Source organism: Sabethes cyaneus, chromosome 3 (assembly GCF_943734655.1).
Source record: "Sabethes cyaneus chromosome 3, idSabCyanKW18_F2, whole genome shotgun sequence".
Taxonomy (NCBI): Eukaryota; Metazoa; Arthropoda; class Insecta; order Diptera; family Culicidae; genus Sabethes; species Sabethes cyaneus.
In genome coordinates this window covers 203958872-203979864 of record NC_071355.1, presented here as the reverse complement: position 1 = coordinate 203979864, position 20993 = coordinate 203958872, and the positions used below count along the sequence as shown (strand labels likewise).

General features: G+C 37.2%; 1 protein-coding gene across 1 annotated transcript in view; it reads right to left on the bottom strand.

Moving 5' to 3' along the window:
* The window catches only part of LOC128740599 (uncharacterized), a 153323-nt gene that overhangs the window by 72410 nt on the left and 59920 nt on the right, over nucleotides 1-20993 (bottom strand). The window contains exon 2 of the mRNA XM_053836160.1: nucleotides 18387-18471. Coding sequence (XP_053692135.1) covers nucleotides 18387-18471 — 85 coding nt within the window. The remainder of the gene's footprint in view (nucleotides 1-18386; nucleotides 18472-20993) is intronic.

Here is a 20993-nt window from a genome sequence, read left to right as displayed (position 1 = left end):
AAAACCAGAGGTTATAAAACAACTAGCAGTCGACGAAAATATGATAAAAAGACGTTGTAAAATATAGAGAGTTGACAACGAAGAAAGACAACAATAAGACGACGATCAGATGACAACAGATCGAAGAAAAGCCAGCAAATAGACTATCAAAAAAAACGAGAAGCGGCGAAAAGTCAGTAAAAAGACGACGGAAATATAATGAAAAAGTGATAAGTAGGCGGAAAGACGACGAAAAATGTGCTGAAAGTGTTTCCTGTTTTGGATCTTGATTCGCGATGATTGGAGACGATTTCTTGAAACAGCACTAATCACCCCTACTAGAGTGTTCCAAAATAGCACTATGTCAGAAAACCCGGGGGCTTACCCCTCAAACGATAGCTTAGGGTGTCACAACAAAACTTTTATATGACGTCAACATTGGTTGCCGCGATTTAGGGGTCGAACATTTGAGTTTTATGAAAACATGGCATTTTTCAGGACGGAATTAAAAAAAATATTTTTAGAAATGTTAAAGTAGGCAAAACAAGGTACTTAACTAACCTTTCAATTTGTGCAATTAGTGCTATATTGGGACACTCTAAACCCTACCCTATGTTAACGACGACGACGGATGTTGATTTGATATATTTATCCTGCAAGACTATGCGGGATCCTTACTAAACGTTATATACGATCTTATTTCACAAAACGTTGCACTTTCTAAGGCACATGGATGATGCATACATGCAAGTTTAAACGTAATATTAAGACGTAATATTAATATTAATATGTTTCCTCTTAATATATAGTTAGCAACTACGCGAATACTTTCCGCTATCTTGCAACAAGTCGAATCAGGAGAAGCTCAGTTAGAAAGAAGCTTCGCAATAACTTTGATTTACTTCAGCAGTAATTCCAGCTCCATTTGCTCTCTGCACAGATGAAAGCAATTACTTATTTGTTCGTCTCAAGTACGATCAAGCACAGCCAACAGCAACTAGCTCTTCTCAGTTCTCACCAATGCAATGTTTCTTCTTTATCTTTCATCAGGTTGAAGGACTCCAGGGTAAACGCATCTCTTACTGGAATTACTTTTCACGACTCGCTCGGATAAATTTAAAAAATAGGTTTTTGTTAAGCGGTAAAACAATTAGAAAATAAATAAATAAACAAACAAATACCAGTGCACGTACCCAAATACCCAACTTGGTTCAATGTACAGCCAACCGTACAGCTAACTAAGCAACAGACACAACTCCGCGGCCCTTCAAACTGCCAAACGGGAAGCGGCAAATTTGCTCCACTGAAAATCCGCTTTTGTGATGAATCGTGCCAAGCTCACCATTGCGCTTCAATGAATCCGTACACAACTTCCTCGCACCAGTTAGCCCCCGTCAGCCTCCTCGTCCAGCCAGCTCCCATGTCCTTCGAGCGGGGTTCAATATACTATCTACTCCGCCAGCAGAGGAACACACTCAGAGTCATTAAATTTATTGGGTTTTCCAATTTTGATTTCCCCTATCGGAAACGAACCATTCGATAGTTCTCAGGATTTCCCCGGACCGCTCCATTATCCGTGCACCCGGCGCACCGGTGCGCTGCGGTGAATTCGATCGCACACTGCATTTGGCTGATGAGAAATGTTCAGTTTGAAGCCAGCCCGCGCACACTAACGGCCGTAACAACAGGTAGACAGGTCGGTTACCGAACGACCGACCCCAGGACGATCCGACCGGGCGAGGAGGGTTTGGCGGATTTCAGTCAGTAGTATGTGCTTGTAATTCATATCAATTTCTAGTGTGCAGTTTCGTTTGCTATTTTCTGCAAGCCCGACTACCGAATGGAGGGATTTCGACTCTCCGGCAGCGGGGATGATGACTGGAATTACGATAGCAATTTCAAGCCTTCCCCGTCGTCGTCCTTTCGTTTCTTCGGCAAAGCCTGAAAGGCTTCGATCGATGCCGGCAGGGCTGGCTGGCAGGTTTGCAGGAGATGTTTGCGGGAAAAAACCGAAAGTAATCAATCAAGTTTTAAGCCGATCCAGAAATCGTAAAAGCATCTATCAATGAAGCATATTAGATGTGTGTGCAGTACACTTATTGCCGAATGTTCGGTTGATGTGGGCTGCAGCGCTGCAGGGTATGATTATCATAAGGGTGAGTTCCGGCTCGCCATAGGCGATTGTGCGGATATTGAAAGGTACATTCAGAATTGTCATGAGAAAAAAACTGGAGCAAAGCTAAGGTAAGGTATATCTATCCATCAGTATTCCCCATATTTCAATATGTTTATATCATTTCAACTTTGTCTCTCACAAAAGATTTCATTACTACAAAATCAAATCCATATGTATGTATCAGCGTTTTGCCTTTCTACTATATAAATATATAGTATAAAGGTATAGAAATCACTCGAAAAACCGGAAATGGAAAAAAGGTCCTGCGGGGCGAATGTCATATACCATTCGACTTCGTTTCGAAAACTGAACATTTTCTGTGTGTGTGTATGTATGTGTGTGTGTATGTGTGTGTGTGTGTGTGTATGTGACGCTTTTCAATCTCACTCACTTTTCTCGGAGATGGCTGTACCGATTTTTATGTTCTTAGTGTCAAATGAAAGGTCTAGGTGTCCCATAGGTCGCTATTGAATTTCATACTGATCGGACTTTTAGTTCAAAAGTTATGTATAAAAGTACGAAAAATATGGGGCTTCATTATCTCATAGGTCCTTCAACCGATTTAAACCAAATTGATTGCATATGAAAGAGGAGCCTTGCAAACCCTTAACTTCCGAATTTCATGACGATTGGACTTGTAGTTTGAAAGTTACATAAAGAAATGTGAAAAAATTGTATTTAAAACATATTTTTGTAACATATAAGCATTAATTCAATGTAAAGCATCACCAGATTTATTATCATTTGAAAATTACTGTTGAGGTCTATCTAACGAATTCGAGTTATTGAAAATCGGACGGTTCATTCAAAAGTTATTCAAACTTTAACACTTAAGCATCGTATATTAAACCGTTAAAACCTGTAAAATCAAAACATTTCAATCAAATGTTGATTGTATTCAATGTGAGTATGTATGTATGTATGTATGTGTGTGAGTATGTATGTATGTATGTATGTATGTATGTATGTATGTATGAATGTATGTATGTATGTATGTATGTATGTGTGTATGTATGTGTGTATGTGTGTATGTATGTATATGTGTGTTTGTGATGACGATTTGCAATTTTGAAATTTGCATTGAAATTCAAGGAGAGTGTGAAATATGTCAATTGTCTGAAGTTTTCGAAGCCTCTTAGTGGAATGTGGAATACGAACTCTGAAATTAAAAAAAAGAAAAAACTTTTTCCGACTAAATTCCAATATTTAAAATTTATTCGCGACAGATACGTATACACTTCGAAATAAGACACTGATGAAGCCTGCACGTTGTAGGCGAACTATGCATCTGTCGCAAATAAATATTAAATACAGTAGGATTTCGAATTTGGCAACAAATGCATGTCGCCTATGTTGCTAAAATCGAAACCGTGCCAAAATCGAGACCCTTTTTGATATGACAAAATTGAATGTAAATGCATTGGAAATTAACTAAATGTTATTAATCAACGATTGCAACCTTTTTCACAAAATCCGCCAAGACCTATCCATGCGGTGTAAGTAAGTTTTTGCTGACCTACGGTAAGACATAGTCCTACGGCAATAAAAATATCATTGTTCGAAACATTCTATGATCGCAAACTTTTTTTCATGAACACACTTAGGACAATATTTTTTCGTCATTTAAAGTAATGCGGAAACTGACTGATATTTAAGCATACTTTTGGAAGTAAAATATTTTGTGTTGCCAAAAACGGATACTTTTGTTGCCAAAACCGAACCATGCCAAAACCGAACCATGCCAAATTCGAAATCCCACTGTAGTGGGATTCAATCGGAAAAAGTTTTTTCTTTTCTTTAATTTCAGATTTCGATTGTCATTTTCTTCACTTGCTGTAACTCGCAATTAGACAAGAAATGCAAAAAGCGAAGAAAAGCAGTTAATTTAAGCATTTAGATATAGTGGTGTATGGGATTTAATACATTGCTTTAATTGCATTGATTTAATGGATTGCTTTTTCCAGATAAACTTATATAAATTGCAAACAATTTTTGCGCATCAATAGATGCTGTTTCCAATCAATAAATACTAGAGCCTAGAAATTTTATATAAAAATAGGAGCAAAACATTGTACGGTAGTAATTTTGTACGATTTGTTTTCGTTAGTGACACTTTAAAAGACAGAAATCTTATGTCATGCATCATATTTCAATAAATAAATCGAATTGACAAGCACTGGAAATCACATCGATCATATTTCCCATTCTCAAGCATGTTTATGGCACAGCTTTTGCACTATTCGACCTCATCTTGTTTTCCTAACCCTCTAACGGGATACATTGTAAAAACGATGCGATCAAGCTAATGACTATCTTTTCATGAAAGTACATTCAAAAGAAGCTTAAGTTTTAATTTTCATGCAAAAATAATTATCTGAAGGAGCGCCAGCTAAGAAATATTTCCATTTCACTTTTTTATATCTAATGCTCTATTCAGTTATTTTTTCTAATTCAGATATATTGCAAAATTGAAGCCAAGCAAACTAATAGTAAAATTTTGAGATCAACCATTTTGTTGTAGATATCCCTTTTCTTCAAAATCGAAATATAATAATAATTTTTCTGAACTCTTGTTTTTCAAAGATGCTAACTTTTGAACGCATGGTATTAATATCAAAATATCAAAAAATCTGCTATGAACACATATTTCATATTGTCAATTCAAAACGTATGTGGTAACGTAGTTTCGTATGTGGCTCTAAGGCCGGAATGTTAAGGCTGAATGTTTCTATAAATCACGTAAATGTTATAAAACTAAATAATATGTTCATCAAGTGACATAAATGACGCTTACAAGTATTTCTGCACCCAAGGAAAGAAAATATAATTATTGTACGCAATACGTTGTGAATTTGACTGGCAAATAAGAATTTTGAGGAATACAGAACGGATATTTCAAAATATAGTCAAGTTAATTAGAGATGTTCCTGAGAAATTAAATAGTGATTATTGTGGCAGTAGAAAGGCTAGGTCACGCCGCTAGGTGGATTAATTCGGGTTTTTAATAATTGAGCATTACCAAGTACCACCACTGATTCTGAATATATGGAGGCGCGTGGTATACTTTCTTTATATACACCGGCAGAATGCAGGTACCCGCTATTATAATTCACGCCGCTACTTATTACGCTACGCTACTTATTACTTATTACTTACGCGACAATCCGGACGTATGTATTTTACCGGCCGACAAGGGAAACAAAACAGTTATAATGAATAGAAACGAATATGAGTCTAAAATGCAATCCCTTGTTGACGACGCAAATACATACGAACGGATCGATACAGATCTCACGAGCAAAATTCAAACGAAAAACAACCAGCTGGTGAATGCTCTGTACGATCAGAAAATGATCGACCAACAAACCAAGTCTAGGTTGATCACGTATCACGCTACTTGTCCCAGAATTTATGGTCTACCCAAAATACACAAGCCGGGTAGCCCTCTCAGAGTCATACTATCATGCATTAATTGCCCAACTTATGATCTCTCTAAATATCTGGCGAACATACTACGACAATCGATAGATCAGAACAAATACAATGTTCGAAATTCATATGAATTTTGCTCATTCATAAACAATGTAAGCTTACCACCAGAATATGTACTGGTGTTATTCGATGTCGTCAGCTTGTTTACGTGTATACCAAGACACTTGGTAATTGAAGCGGTGCGAAATAATTGGAGTGCAATTGAGAAAAATACAACTATCAAAAACATAGACTTGTTTATAAAACTGATCGAATTTAATCTCTCCTCCAGTTATTTCGTCTTCCGTGGCATGTACTTTCGGCAATTGGCAGGCACTGCAATGGGGAATCCTCTCTCCCCGGCACTTGCTGACCTCGTAATGGAAACGCTACTAGACAATGTGCTGAAGATGATCGATATTCCCATTCCATTTGTCAAAAAATATGTGGACGATTTGATAGCCGCTGTTCCCCTAAACAAAATCGAACATGTTAAGAACGCTCTCAACGCGTACAACTCGCACATTCAGTTCACGTGCGAAGTTGAAAACGAAAACCGTTTGCCCTATTTAGATATGATTCTAATAAGAACCGAGGAACAAAAAATCGTCACCGACTGGTACATGAAATCCGTTTCTTCGGGACGAATTTTAAATTATCTTTCGTTACATCCACTAACACAGAAGCTTAACACGGCCAGCGGTTTCATAAGTCGAGTTTTTCGCTTATCAACATGCAAACCGCTAGCAGAGAAGAAGAAAACGGTGCGTGAGTATTTGGCTAAAAACAATTACCCGATCGCTCTCGTCAACCGCTTGATGAACAGAGTGGCAAATGGAAATGAAAATAGTGGTGCTGCTACTGAGAATACACCACAAGTTTATCGATCTCTTCATCACGTTGAGTCTCTAACTCCCGCACTTGCAAGAATAATACGCAGAAACTTCAAAAACGTTAAATTGGGTTTTAAGTGCGCGAAAACAAATTCAGTTTTATTTTCAAAATTAAAAGATCCGACTCCAAAACTTTTTAAGCGCAATGTAATCTATCGCATACCTTGCATAGACTGCGACAGTGCATACATTGGGTTAACAACACAACAACTCAAACAACGTTTGTCTGGTCATCGTTCACTTATGAAACGATATCAAGAGTTTAATGCGTCGGGCAGTGCGGAGAGTAACAAAAAAGATGAGTTCAAAAAGACGGCGCTGATGGTACACATGATAGATAATGATCATAATTTTGATCTGTCTAAAGTAACGATTTTAAATCAAGACAATCGAGTTCAAGCACTGCAAATACTTGAAATGTGCCATATATTTACGGACCAACTTACAATAAATTTTAGAACTGATACGAATAATTTAAATGTGGCATATTCGGGTATTTTGCATTCACTTGCTCAGTAATCGTCTAATTTTTTTTTTTTTTTTTTTTTACTCTCTTTCTCTCCGTCTCTCAAATTAAATACAGAAGCTTCGTTTACAGCAGCATATTAGAAAGTTCATATTGGAATAATCGATCTGGTTGTAATGTGCGTAGACGGTTATAGTGTAAATTGGAATTTTAAATTAGCCAATACAATAGTTAGTTTGTAAAAAATCCGTTTCCGTCCATTTTGTTATGCTTTCAGTATAGAGGGTTAAACAAAAATAACACTTTCATGTTTAAACACTTGACTAAGAAAACAATTATCAACGTTGTAAGTAATTATGTTTAATGATGAAGATTGTTTAAATAATTGTAATGTTTTATAACAATAGTTGCTCCGAAGATGAAGGCATAGTTCTTCGAAACGTCAGCTGAACGCAAAATAAAGTTTTCGTAAGAAACTCGAGACCGAAAAGCCACATCTTTTAATAACTTATTATAATTATTTATTATATTTTTATATTATTTCCAAAACACAAAAACTAAAACGTATTTACCGTGGCACTCGACCTCATTTCACTGGGTCAAACCCGAGAATAAACCAAACAATGATATTGTTTTAACCCTTGCTTTTGGCTACCCTACAAGATCATCTTTCATTCGTTACCCTCAATCTCGAGGAATGAATGAATAAATCTATTATCGCCTCGCCACCACCGCACCGTAATCCACCCTTATCGGTGGGTCCTGTTCAAATATCCCATTGTCCGCACCACGAAAGGCTATCGAATCGCACCATTAACCGCATACAGATATGTTTATACCCCCGTATCTCAGATACCAGCTAATGTGTACGATAGGGCTTTGACACTTTGTGTCACGGTAATGTGATTATTGCTGCATTGTGCTCTATACGTGGTCCTGTTAGATATATATGAAGCGAACATGCGGTGGAAGGAAGCAGGCTCGCTTTAAACGGATGTAGGCCGAAAAGTTGTCCTAGTCTTTTAAGATCTAGTCACGGCGGCGTTGTTGTACCGGTTTGCCATCAGGCAATAAACGGTTGCCAGCTGTTGCTGCTGCTGCTGCTGCTGCTGCTCATCGTTCTGTTGTCAAACTACGTGTCGATCTTTGTTGGGTTCGAAGTGGTGCTGCCGAACCGTAATAGCTTTTCGGGTCCGTAAAACATTGATAGCGCGCGAGGAAGAGAAATAGCTGGAAGAAAGTGATTTTCCTGGAAAACTGTGTCAAGTGGCGGAAAAACGGATGGTGGTGAGTGGTTGTGAGTGGTATGTGAGCAACTTCCTGGTGCCGAAAAAGATGCTGCACTGTGGGTTGTTGGGGGATTGAAAGGATTGCTTTTTTATTTTATTGGGGCCGCTTATAAATATGCTGTTTGGGTGTGAAACCCATTAGGGTTTCGGGATGACATCAAATTGAGAAAAAAGAAAAAAATTTGGAAAGTGCTTCAGTGGGATCTGTAATCAAACGACATCAGTGCCGGAGATTTTGGTAAAATTTAAAATAAAGCTTCAGCTGTTCTTCTGTTATCGTATGTAGTTGGATCTGACCTACTTTCCTCTACTTCAACTAAATGTCAACTAAGTTTATTTTCTATTCTCTCGATTGCATTCAACTCCGTGACGAAACAGTAGTAATTGATTCCATGAACGCCATAACAGCACCAAGTATTAAAGTTTTTTTTCACGGTTGTGACGGTGTCTGACGGTACAAATCGTTGAGACATAATTAAATTTCAAACACAATTGATAGCCAGGTAACACTGCCAGTCAGCAGTCAGTGGCACGATCGCAAAGTCGTAAAGTGACATTTTCATCAACTTTCCGCCTTTTGTACCGCCAGCCGAGCCAGCGAGCGGCAGGTACGTGTTTCAGTTGCACTACTAGGCAATCCACGTGCAGAAAGAAAATTTCACGTAAACATACGTGTCGACAAAAACTGTGCTCGGCACTGGCGGGGAATATTTATGTGAACCGTATTACTCTATTTCGGGGTGCTTTTGCCGTTATCGTTAGCATTGTAATCAGTCCGTTGTTTGCGTGCGTATTGCACAATGAACGGCGAACACGTTGCCAGCGATAAAAAGTCGTGTAAATTTCCATATGTACCTACACGACGATGTACACAGCCGTGTCGAGCAAGGAAAGCCGTCAGCTGCACGCGTTGGTTCAGTCAGGCTATCCAGGTTCAAGTGAGATGTGCTCGATGGGGAGTGATTGAAATCGACACGTCTGCTGCAATGGTGTACATCAAGGATAATTGGTTGCGAAGCACTGGGTATGCCATTTGTGGTTCGGAGATGCTTGCAAAATGGCTCGAGTCACAAAAACATCATCATCAAACTTGGTAAAATTTGAAACCTTTGCCTGTTACAGTACAGAGAACTGGAGACCTTCTAGCAATAAATTTTTCAATTAAATTCATCTCATAAATTTACTGGTGTACAATTGTACCGACTGAGTACACAAAATATCATTTGATTGCTGTCGACAATTTGTGTCCGAAATCAGTCAGCACTTTCTCTCTCTCAGGAGAATGAAAGCTTCAGTTTATTTCCTCCGTGCACTCCTCCTCCCCATCCTCCCTGATGCGTTTAAATCACACGGAGCCTATTAAACGCTCTTCAGAAGCGATTATTCCGAACGACTTGTGTGCACTGTTAAACATGAATAATATTTCATTGCTCGCCTCATCTCGCCTCAACAGTTTATTCATCTACCGGGCGCAGCAGAAGGAAGCACCATTGACGTGGTTCGACTCTTGTTGTCGAGCCTTGTTACGAGGACTACTACCATCAGCCACACACTGCCTGGTACATAATTCACTTTATGGCACTCGTAGGAATATCCCGTGAGGCCTTCCGAATCGTTTTCCGGCTGCTCGGCATTCGGTATGAAAATTGTATCTCCATAAAAAAAGCTCAATATGCAGCTATTAAAGGTCCTATTTATTTAAGAATAAATCATGTTTCGACAATAAAACCATACCCAGTCCCGGTAAGTTATGACTGAACGTACACACCGGCCGGCCGGTTCGTGGTGAACCTCTCCTGCGCTGGATCGTCTGCTGAAACTTCTCCGATTCCGGTTGTTTAGTTACAACTGCTGTCATGAATAAATATGTCATTATGTGGGTACGGTGCTTTTTCCGTATTCCGGATTTGCGTTATCCCAGGAATGCGGCGTTCTTTTTCTGCACGGTATTTGAACAATGACAAAAGCGAATTAACAAAACTGGGACCTTTGGATCGAGTCCGACCGACATACGCTGATGAAGGTTTTCCGTTTAATTCCGTGGTCTGACTGACTGCCATTTCAGGAAACCATCAAGCGAATGTGACCGGTTCGATCGTTTACTGAAACGTGCGGATAATCAAAGCGACGGAAATTGTTAGGCTGTTTTTTATATCATGGAAATTCTATCGGAGAACGGACTTTTTTCTTAGTCGCTGTAATTCATGTATTTTGATTGGAGTGCCTTGATTTAGAATTGAAAATATTGCTTTACCTCGTGAGAAATTTATCGATATATGAATTATTCGAAAATGGTTACCATTTTAGTTGTCAAAGTTTACTTTTTTTTCTTTTTGTTGACTCCAATATGATTTTATACGCGGTCATGATGTAAACTGTTTTGAAATGGAAAGAAGTGTCTGATGCGAAGAATGATTATTTGGATGAATTGGAAAATTTCTATATAGACCAAAAATATATTGGGTAGTGCAAAGGCAAGTGAGACTCGCACCCGCGCGCTTCCGGTTGGTACCCGATTGTTTTACTCACTAAACCACTGCCGCCCGTTATGTTAGGTAGTTAATCCCTAGTTTTGTATTATTCTCTCAATTCAATCAATCCCGTTTTTGCATTGACAGATATCTTCTCTACCGGATTGCGCTCTTTGCATCATTCATGAAAGTGTCAAAATTCTTTTAGTCACGTCAGCTAAAATGAGTGCGTGACGCCAGGTATATACACCATGAGAATACGTACGTTAGGCATAATGGACAAAAACACAATGGACGATTGGCATAAAGTTTAAATTCTCGCTTTCGCGTTCTTATGAATACGCATTTGATGTTTGGCATCCCTCTGTCACAGTACAATGAAAATGGGGGCCGCCTATTTAGCATAAAATCATCTGACATAATACTGTTTGGTCTAAAAGTTCAAATTCAATTTTAATTTCATGTCATTTTAAAGTTCACCTTTAAGTCCACTGATATGTTCGATTTTAATTTAGTATAAATTACAAGTCTAATCTGTACAGCAATTTTAGTTTTATTACATTTATGGTGGTCATGGCCGAACTAACAATTTTAAAACTACTTGGTTTTACTTAAATTTTATAAAGATTTTATTGCGGTATTAATCGTTACCTCTGGTTTTATTGTGGTATTATGCAATACCAAGAGGATACGAGTTTACTATAAAACTTAATAGTTTTTTTAAATGGTAGTTCTTTTCCAATTGATAAAAAAGTTAGTATCTACGCTTAACAAGTAGTCGTTGTGACTCCTACCTTTTGTCTACGACTACTTGTTAAGCGTAGCTACTAATAATCCTTCCCCCTACCCCCTCTCAACTTTCCGCTATTTCTTCTCCATTCTAAGAAATATTCGTTACTTTTCCCTACCGTCCCTTCATCAATTGTAAAAGAACTACCGTTTCAAAACATATTAATTTATATGCCTGACCGCATTTCAAGGCCAAGACTAAAAACACGCGGTTGGTCTATGTTATAAAACTGTAAAGAAAATTTATTGTGGCGGCCTATATTACCACGATAAAACTACATAGTTGGATGCACCACGTCTCTTAGAACCTTACCACACATGTGGCGTAGCAATACAATATGGAGCACCAATCAAAATTTATCTTATCACAGTTCCAATTAATTAATGTTTATTTGAGCGTCTTAGTAGTCTTTTCTTCTTTTTTATTGTTTTATTACAGCTGCTTGTCAAACCGAAATAAATCTTAAAGAAAAAGAAAACTTTTTTCCACGAATTCTGTTCTTTAATTTCAACATTTTATTAAGATGCTCCAAACATTTCAGCGCAATAAATCTGTTAGTTTTATAGAGCTATCAAAACGATAACACCCTGACCAATCAGATTTATTGCTACTAGTATGAAGAATGTTAAAGTTCAGCACTGAAATCGATTTTTGTGCGAGGTCATATTGCCTTATTCTAGCATTTAGTTTTAGCTCGCAAACAAAAATTTATCAAAGCAAAGAGTTTTGCAGAAAGACCGTTAATATCAATCGATTTTCCTGTCACAGGAAGTAACTTATTGAAAAATTTCGTTGGCGGGTTGATTATATCCACCTATCGTACCAATATGTACGATAAAACTTAATGCGCATATACTGCTCAACTACAGAAACTGCTGAAAATGAATTATTTATTTTATCGGATATTTTATTAAGATCGCTCAAACCAAATCGATCAGGATAATCTGACGGCAAAAATTTACCGTTTTTTCTTATGGCATTTTTTTCAGGTTAACGAAGCTGGCTGACTGATTTAGCTTCTTTGACAAGCAACAAGCTTTATGTTTTGACAAAGCGAAAAATCCAAATTTTTAGTAACATCATTCTAGAATCTAGATACTTCCTGTGCCATGAAAACCGATTGATAATGAATTGTTGTTGCTGTTGTGTTGAACTCTATTATTGTTACTAAAAAGCAGTAATAAATTTGTTTCTAAAAAGCAGTAATAAAGCAGTAACAGATTTATTGCGATTTGACAAGTAACCGCAATAAGATCAATTTTATATAGGTACGTCATATTGTATTGCTACGCTCTCTTTATAAAAAGTTTGTAAGAGATGCGCCGCTGCCAATTAATTTTATCGTTGTAATATGAGTAACCACAGTAAATTTGCTTTATTGTCAGTTTTATTATGGTTTTATAGCTAGCTATATGTGTGTTTTGACTCGTATCATCTTGGTATGAGTAATCTATACCTGTAAAAAAGGATTTCTGTGTGTCTGTCTGTCTGTCTGTCCCTATGTTTCTTTTAGAATCGAAAACTACTGAACCGATCGGCGTGAAAATTTGCATGTACGGGTTTTTGGGGCTACGGAAGGTTTTCTCGATGGCAAAAGACTTCTCCCCCCACTAAGAGGGGGGGGGGGGCTCCCATACAAATCTATGCCCATAAAAATGGATTTCTGTCTGCTCTATGTTCCTTATAGAATCGAAAACTACTGAACCGATCGGAGTGAAAATTTGCATGTAGAGGTTTTTGGTGCCAGGGAAGGTTCTTATAATGGTTAGAGATCCCTCTCCGCATTAAGAGGGGGGCTCCCATACAAATCTATACCTATAAAAATGGATTTCTGTCTGTCTGCCCGAATGTTCCTTATAGAATCGAAAACTACTGAACCGATCGGCGTGAAAATTTGCATATGGGGGTTTTTGGGGCCAGGGAAGGTTCTTATGATGGTTAGAGACCCCTCCTCTCACTAAGAGGGGGGGTCCCATACAAATGAAACACAAATTTCTGCATGACTCAAAAATTAATCAAGCAAATGGAACAAAATTTTACATGTCTGTGTTTTTGGAGACAAGAATTTTTTCTATAGTGAATTGAGACTCCTCCCCACTTTAGGAGGGGGCTCCTATACAAATGAAATACAAATTTCCTCATAACTCGAAAACTAATTATTCAAATGGAACCATATTTGGCATGTGGGTGTTTTTGGAGGCAAGAATTTTTTCTATGATGAATTGAGACCCCTTACCTTTTTAGGAGGAGGGCCTTCCATGCAAATGAAATGCAAATTTCCTTATAAGTCGAGAACTAATCAAGCAAATGGAACCAAATTTAGCATGTGGGTGTTTTTGTAGGCAATTTTTTTTCTATGGTGAATTGAAATCCCTCCTCTCTTTAGGAGGGGAATTATGACCTCTCCCTTATGAGAGGGTGGGCTTCCATACACATGAAATACAAATTTCCTCATAACTCGAGAACTAATCAAGCAAATGGAACAAAATTTGACATCTGGGTGTTTTTGGAGACAATAATTTTTCTATGGTGAATTGAAACCTTTCCCTACTTTAGAAGGGGGGGGGGGGGCTCCTATACAAATGAAATACAAATTTCCTCATAACTCGAGAACAAATTAATCAAATTGAACCATATTTGGCATGTGGGTGTTTTTGGAGGCATGAATTTTTTCTATGATTAATTAGGACCCCTCTCTCTTTTTAGGAGGGGGGGGCTCCCATACAAATGAAATACAAATTTCCTCATGACTCGAAAAGTAATCAAGCAAATGGAACCAAATTTGGCATGTGGGGGGTTTTGGAGGCAGGAATTTTTTTATTGGTGGTTTGAGACCCCTCACCCCTGTGGCAGGGGAATAAGGACTATCATACAAATAAAACAGAAATTTATGCGTAACTCAAAAACTAATCGAACTCGAGAAATTCTAGACTCTGTCATAAATCATTAATCACAAGACCACCAAAAACTATCAATAGTAACATTAGATAATTCAGCGCGAGACGGCCACAGGCCGTGAGTGTTGCCGGCGACCTGCCGTCGGAAGCGCCGGCCACTGCGGGGGGCAACCCCCCGTAGAGATCACCTCTATCTAGGTTTATTTATTTTCCTTGATCTACTGACCTCTATTACTTTCCTTCAGTTGGGTCACCCATGCGAAATGGTACTTTCTACGAAAAAAATTTCCGTGAAATGGTACATCCCGCGTAAGGTTTTTCGCGAAATGGTATTCTGCGAAACTCTATATTCCGTGTTATGGTCAACCGAGAATTGGTGGTCCGCAAAATGGTATTCGGCGAAATGGTTTGTAATGATGGCGAATATTTAAATCCTATCCGCTTTATTTTATCAGGCTAAGCAATGGGGGGAGTTGTTTTCTACGTTACTGTGAGGAAAATATGTATATTAACCCTTGAACACCCTTGAACTTCCCAGAAACTTGCGAAACTCGTGATTGTGACAAAGGTCATCGGAGATTCACGATTTATGTACAACACAGTTTAATTTGTGGCAATACGAACTTTGTCGGGTCAGCTAGTACCATAATAAAACCAGAGGTATTAATTGTTACCGCAATGAAACCTTTACAAAATTCAAGTCAAACACATTTACTCCCTTATAACAAGTAAAACCAATTGGCTTTAGAATTATTACTTGGGAATTCAAACCCGGTTTTAAGGCCCATATTCAATATATTGAAGTAAAGCTTCAAGCTCCAATTAATTTAAATAGCAACTATAATTTCAAGTCCAACTTCAGACAAATTTCAAGCCGACACTCGCGTTAAATTTCAAGTGCAATTCCAAGCTCAGTTTTAAGTCTAATAACAAGTTCAATTTAAGTCCAATTTTCAGTTGACTAATCGATTGGCTGACTGATGGAGTGAAATTTCACCTTTGGTCTTTTGAATTCGGCCGTTCGCTTTATGACTTTTGACGTTTGGTTTTTGAATTTTTACTTTTAATTTTTAGACTTCTAATTTTTGATTCTACACTTCGACTTTTGACATTCAGCTTTCGACTTATTATTTTTGACTTTTAAGTTAAACTTTTACATGTTTTTTGGCTTTTGGTTGTTGAGTTTTGGTTTCTAACCTTTGACTTTTGGTTTGACTTTCGACTAGCTTTTCGAGCTTTGAATTCTGGATTTGGACTTGAGTTTTGATGTTCGTCTTCTAATTTTTGAATATTGATTTCGCTTTTAATTTTAATCTTTATTCTTGAATTTCTTGAATTCTGACTTTTAATTTTCGTCTTTAATTTTAATATTCGACTTTGGTCTTTTCTTGTTTTTATTTTAATTTTTGTTTTGATTTTTGAAATTATATTTTGACATTTGACTTTTTGCTTGTATTGAGTCTGATTATTGATTTTTATCTGTTGACTTTTGATCTTGACTATTCACTATTTCATTTTTTATTTCATTCTTTATTTCAGAGGCTTTTAGCCTACGGCTAGTTCACCTCTTTTACATTTTTGATGTTTGATTTTCTGAGGTTTGATTTTTGTTTTTTCTTTACTTTCAATTTTTGACTTTCAATTGAAGTTGTCTTTCAATGTTGATATTAGACTTTTGGTTTTTAATGTTCATTTTCTTTTTTATTTTGAATGTTTTTGACGACTTTCGTTCACTTCACTTTGTTACACAAATTCTGAATTGACGGAACCTGTTCACCAGTAGCAGCAGCTGCAGCAAAACTGATGAACTATCGTGTTGCCAAGACACTGTTTCGGTTCTGGAAATAAGAATTATAGGTTTGAAATTAACTGATACCTCCAATGGTGAAAACGTGGTTCAATACTTTCAAGAGAAATGTATGTTCATAATTAATTTTTCTTTATTAAAAACAACAGAAGAGACAGCTTTTTCAATAATTTTCGAAGATTTTCTCAGTGATTTAATGAAGCAACGATGCGTTTCAATGTTATTTGCTTTAACAACACTGTTCTAAGTCGGACCTGTTTACCTCTTTTGTTCTCCCACCATCCTTATGAACAGCGAGTGAGACGTCAAACTCGCAGTTTCCCATAAGAACACTAGAGAATAAAAGAGACAACGAATACCGTTTGCCGAACGGTGCGGTGAGTGTATGCCCCGATAAACAATTTAGATAGATGGCATTTCACGCATCTATGCCGATGCGCTATGCCGATTACGCATCAGATGCCGATTAGTAGGTCGCGGATAGGAACGCGAACTTACTGAATAGGGGGAAAAGTTCGAGGGATTTTTTACGGGGACGTAAAAAAAATCAAATTTCAGGATTGCTTAAAAAAAGCACCTTGAGGGTGAAAATATGTTCGATCTGATCAAAATTAGTTCCACCGCTCCAACTTTTAAAGCGGAAAATCAAAAGTTTAGCACAACAATAGTGTCTTCCAATGGTAACAGCTTGAAGAACTAAAGATAGCAAGAAGATTGGTATGCTGATATCCCCCACTTAGTCAACCCATCGCTTGTAATAAGGTAAAACAATCAGTGACTCGCTTAGACTGCTTAAAACCGGTTCTTTACCCTACATAACCATGCCTTATATGACCAGTTTAAATCAACTAGAAAAAATAAAAATGGAGAGATGTCAAATATCACAAATAGTTTTTGACGGTATGGCAGATTTTAAAGCACGAAAAGATAGAACAAATATTGTAAAAATAGAATTAAAATACTATGTAAGAGAAGTTTTACGAGTCATAGATTTACAAAGTAATTTGTTGATAACTATTTGCTGAATGCTATCACTTGGTTACATTATTCTTTTGAAGGGGGAAGATGTGACAAAGTATTTCCCACGTGTTATCCACATATTACACTCAAAAATATCAACTTTATTATTTATGCTTACTATTTGTTCCTTTTCGGAGAACAATAATGGAAGTTATGAACAATTACTTTTTGAACGACGTTGACAAACAGTTACCAGATGGCTTAGTTGTTTCATTACACTGTTCAGCTACCTTCGCTCTGTTCCGATGACTTTCTAATGCCCCAGCTAGTTACTACCACTCATATTCAGTTAAACGTGATTGGTTTTCTCTGTATGGAGACTCGTAAAATCAACACCCATTTCCATGTAGTGTGTAGACTTTAGGTTTCTAAATCGGGTTAATAAATTCATTCTTACGTTGAGTCCTGAGTCAAACGTATGTTACTCTACATCACCTACCACAATATTTTCCAAGTCGCAAGGAGGTACATAACAGATATTATTTTTCTGGATTTCGGCGAAAAAGTCCTAGTCGTTTGATTAATCCATGTTTTTCTGCAATGCTTGTTTGAAAAACTTTAAGTTTTTAAAACAAACGATGTCTACGAAAATCGGTTTTTTATATTTTTTATAGGAAGTTTGTAAGCCCATGAACTCTCCTCTTTCGCGTAAAACTGTACGATAATTTTGTAAAATTTTCTTGTAAATGATAAATTAAGAATTTTGGCTCAATAACGAGAATAGTATTTAATGTGGAAAGAGCTGTTAAATTATTTTCCTATCAAGTGTTTCTTTAAAAGTCCGTTTCGCCAATAAAATTTTTCGTCCCGGTTAATTCATTCAACAAAAATGTAATTAGATCGGATTCTTTATTTCAGAGAATTCGATCCTTCGGTTGGTTCGCGCCTTAGGAAAATACGATATTTAACTGACATTTTCTGTATGACCAAGTTGTGCCATCGCTATTCGGCAGAGGAACAATACCGTTGGCTTAGAAACAACAAAACGCCCCCAGTTGACCGCTGCAACTATTTTCCCAAATCCTCCCGCCAAACCAAGTCCACAGGATAATAATTAAATTAGTTCAAATAGCAAGTGCAGCAGGAGGCAGCGGCTGTTGATGGCGTCCGTCGCTGCCAAAACTTACCGAGCTGCCAACTGCATTCGACGAGCACTGCTGGCAGGAAATTCGCTTTCGCTTCCATCCGCCCGCATCGTAAATCGAATCTTAACTAAGCGCAAAGTTTACAGAAAATGCATTAGTGAAATTGAATCAGTAGAGGTAATGAATGATTCACGAGTGAAGGCAGCTATCGGAGCTATGAGTGCTTCGACGTTTTGCCAGCGGAAGTGGACTAGGATATTGTGAAGGCGGTGGGTTGAACTGTATTTTGCTTGCAAATCAGGTCATCTTTAATATGCATTGAAGGGGAGGTAGGGAAAGTTAAGATGAGTTGAAAAGCAGTTGAAATGTCAAAATTTTAAACAGTTGAGCTTGTTTTAGCAGCAACGTGAATAATTAAACGCATTTATTTAGTCGTTTCAGCAATTGCAAGTAATTGCTGCGTACTGAATATTATGTTATCATACTACTGTCTCGTCAATTTTTAAACGTCTTACAATTTTTCCTTCTCTTCACTAATTTTTCTTTTTTTCTCTGCGCTCTTTTTCTGTCCAGTCTTGTAACCTTTACGAAGCTCAATGCAATAAGAGCATTAGTTCTATATTCACCCAAACTTTGTTTCTCTTGAACAGTTTTTAACAATGGGAGTTACCTATAAACATTTATTTCTATGTCAAACTATTCGTTAAAGGTTTTTTTGAATCTAATTTTTATTCTTTGAATGATTTTGGCTTTTCCATAGCTTTGCTCATTTCCAATGTGACTTACTTATTGCTTTGTTTGCAGGTAAAAGAAACGTCGTTTCATAACCATCAAACATTATTGAAGTAAACGAGAATTTTTGCCATAAACGAATTATCTTTAACAAATCCTCTACTGCCGGAACAAACAAACGGACACAGTGCCGCAGCCGCGAAGAGCTCAGTCTCAGTATCCTACTGTTACCGACCGGCCCAAGCTTAGCTTTAACAACACCACCAACAACAGCAACGGCTCGTAAAAATCGAATGTTGATCCAATTTTATTGACTACCCGATATCCGAAAATGATGGGTAGTAAACAACATGCCGCCGGCCGCCCGCGTAATGGCGGGTATCATCCAGTCGTCGGTCGTCGGGAGGAGTCAATCGTATTCTTTTTTTTTTATTTGATGATAAATTTATGAGTTGTTACTGCTCGCTTTTTTCCGGTTGCCCGAAGTTCCTTCCCATAGTAAAACCGAAATGGAGAAACACTTCCACACAAAGATGATGGAGGGAAATATATTATCAATGCGACATGCGGTGTGGTTTTCAAAAAAAAACCTGATTTAATCCACCTAGTGGTGAAAGGAACCTTTGTTATACGGTTTTATTGCTCTTTGAGATAGAAATCGACAAGTCTTCGGAACCTAATTCATCTATTGGTTAACGTTGCGTAGTGCGTTGGTTTTCATAAAACTTTTGGAAATTGAATAAGTTTACAAAATTTTAACAAAATAGCAGCACCTATAAATTTTGATAGATCCTTTTTTTATGAAATTACTGAGTAAGGGTAAGTTGGTTGTTACTAATTTGAGTAAGTGCAAGTAAAAGAAAGTTGTAAGAGGAAATATTATTCGTTAACATATACATTGCGTAGTAAAAGTCTAGTTCATAGGTTTTTGAACTACGCATAAATTTCTGTAATGCCATTCTTTTTGATTGACATCAATAAAGTTTTCTTGAATAAATTTCATCAATTTTTATTAACCTTCGGTTACTCACGCTGTTGCATTTTGTACAACACGTGTAGGTTTTTGAATGCCATATTGTTATAAAGTTACGAATCGCTGTTAAAACTAACGTATATTTTTCAATAAACTTGTTATGAGCAAAATGTCATAATTATTCAATGCATTAATACGTTAAATTGTTGGGAAAATAGATCAGCATAAACCGACATTACAGAAACGAAGCTAGCAGCATTAAGGTGTACCGCAATTGGCCCCAACTGGAATTTTCTCTCGTTTCTTCATATAGAAAAATGGTGTCTGTATGCAGCAAAACTATCAGCAAATGTAAAATGTATAAAATGTATCGGTGTAAATGTATAAAAATTCGGAGTCAAAATCAGGGTATCTTTTATGATCAAAGTTCTACAGTTCCTAAACAAGCAAACATAGAGGGATACTATGTTCAGCAAAGTTGTGTATTTTTACTGTTTGCACAGCTTTGTAATACACAAAAAAGGCATACAACAATTACAAAAAGAGCTAAAATAGACAAACTGATTTTACAAATGCATATACAATAAATAAGATTTCTCTAACTTAGCTGAAGAGATAGAAGGTTACTGTCTTCAGCAAAATTTCTTGTAATAATATGCTCTAAAACTTTGCAGAACATATCAATGTGTTATATTGAAACTGAAGAAAAATAATTTTTTTATTTCACTTTTAGGGGGATTAATCAAATTTTAAATTCTATCAGACGATAGAGCATCCAATTTCAAGAAACTCTCCCAAAGGTTTGATAAACTTTAAGCCACTTGTAAGTTTGTACACTTGTAAGTAACTTGTAAGTTTTCCTAGTCAAAAGTCTAGTACGCACGTTTTCTTTGGTTTGGGCTATTGTGCGCGCGAGTAACCGTGTTACAAAAGTTGGCGCGAGT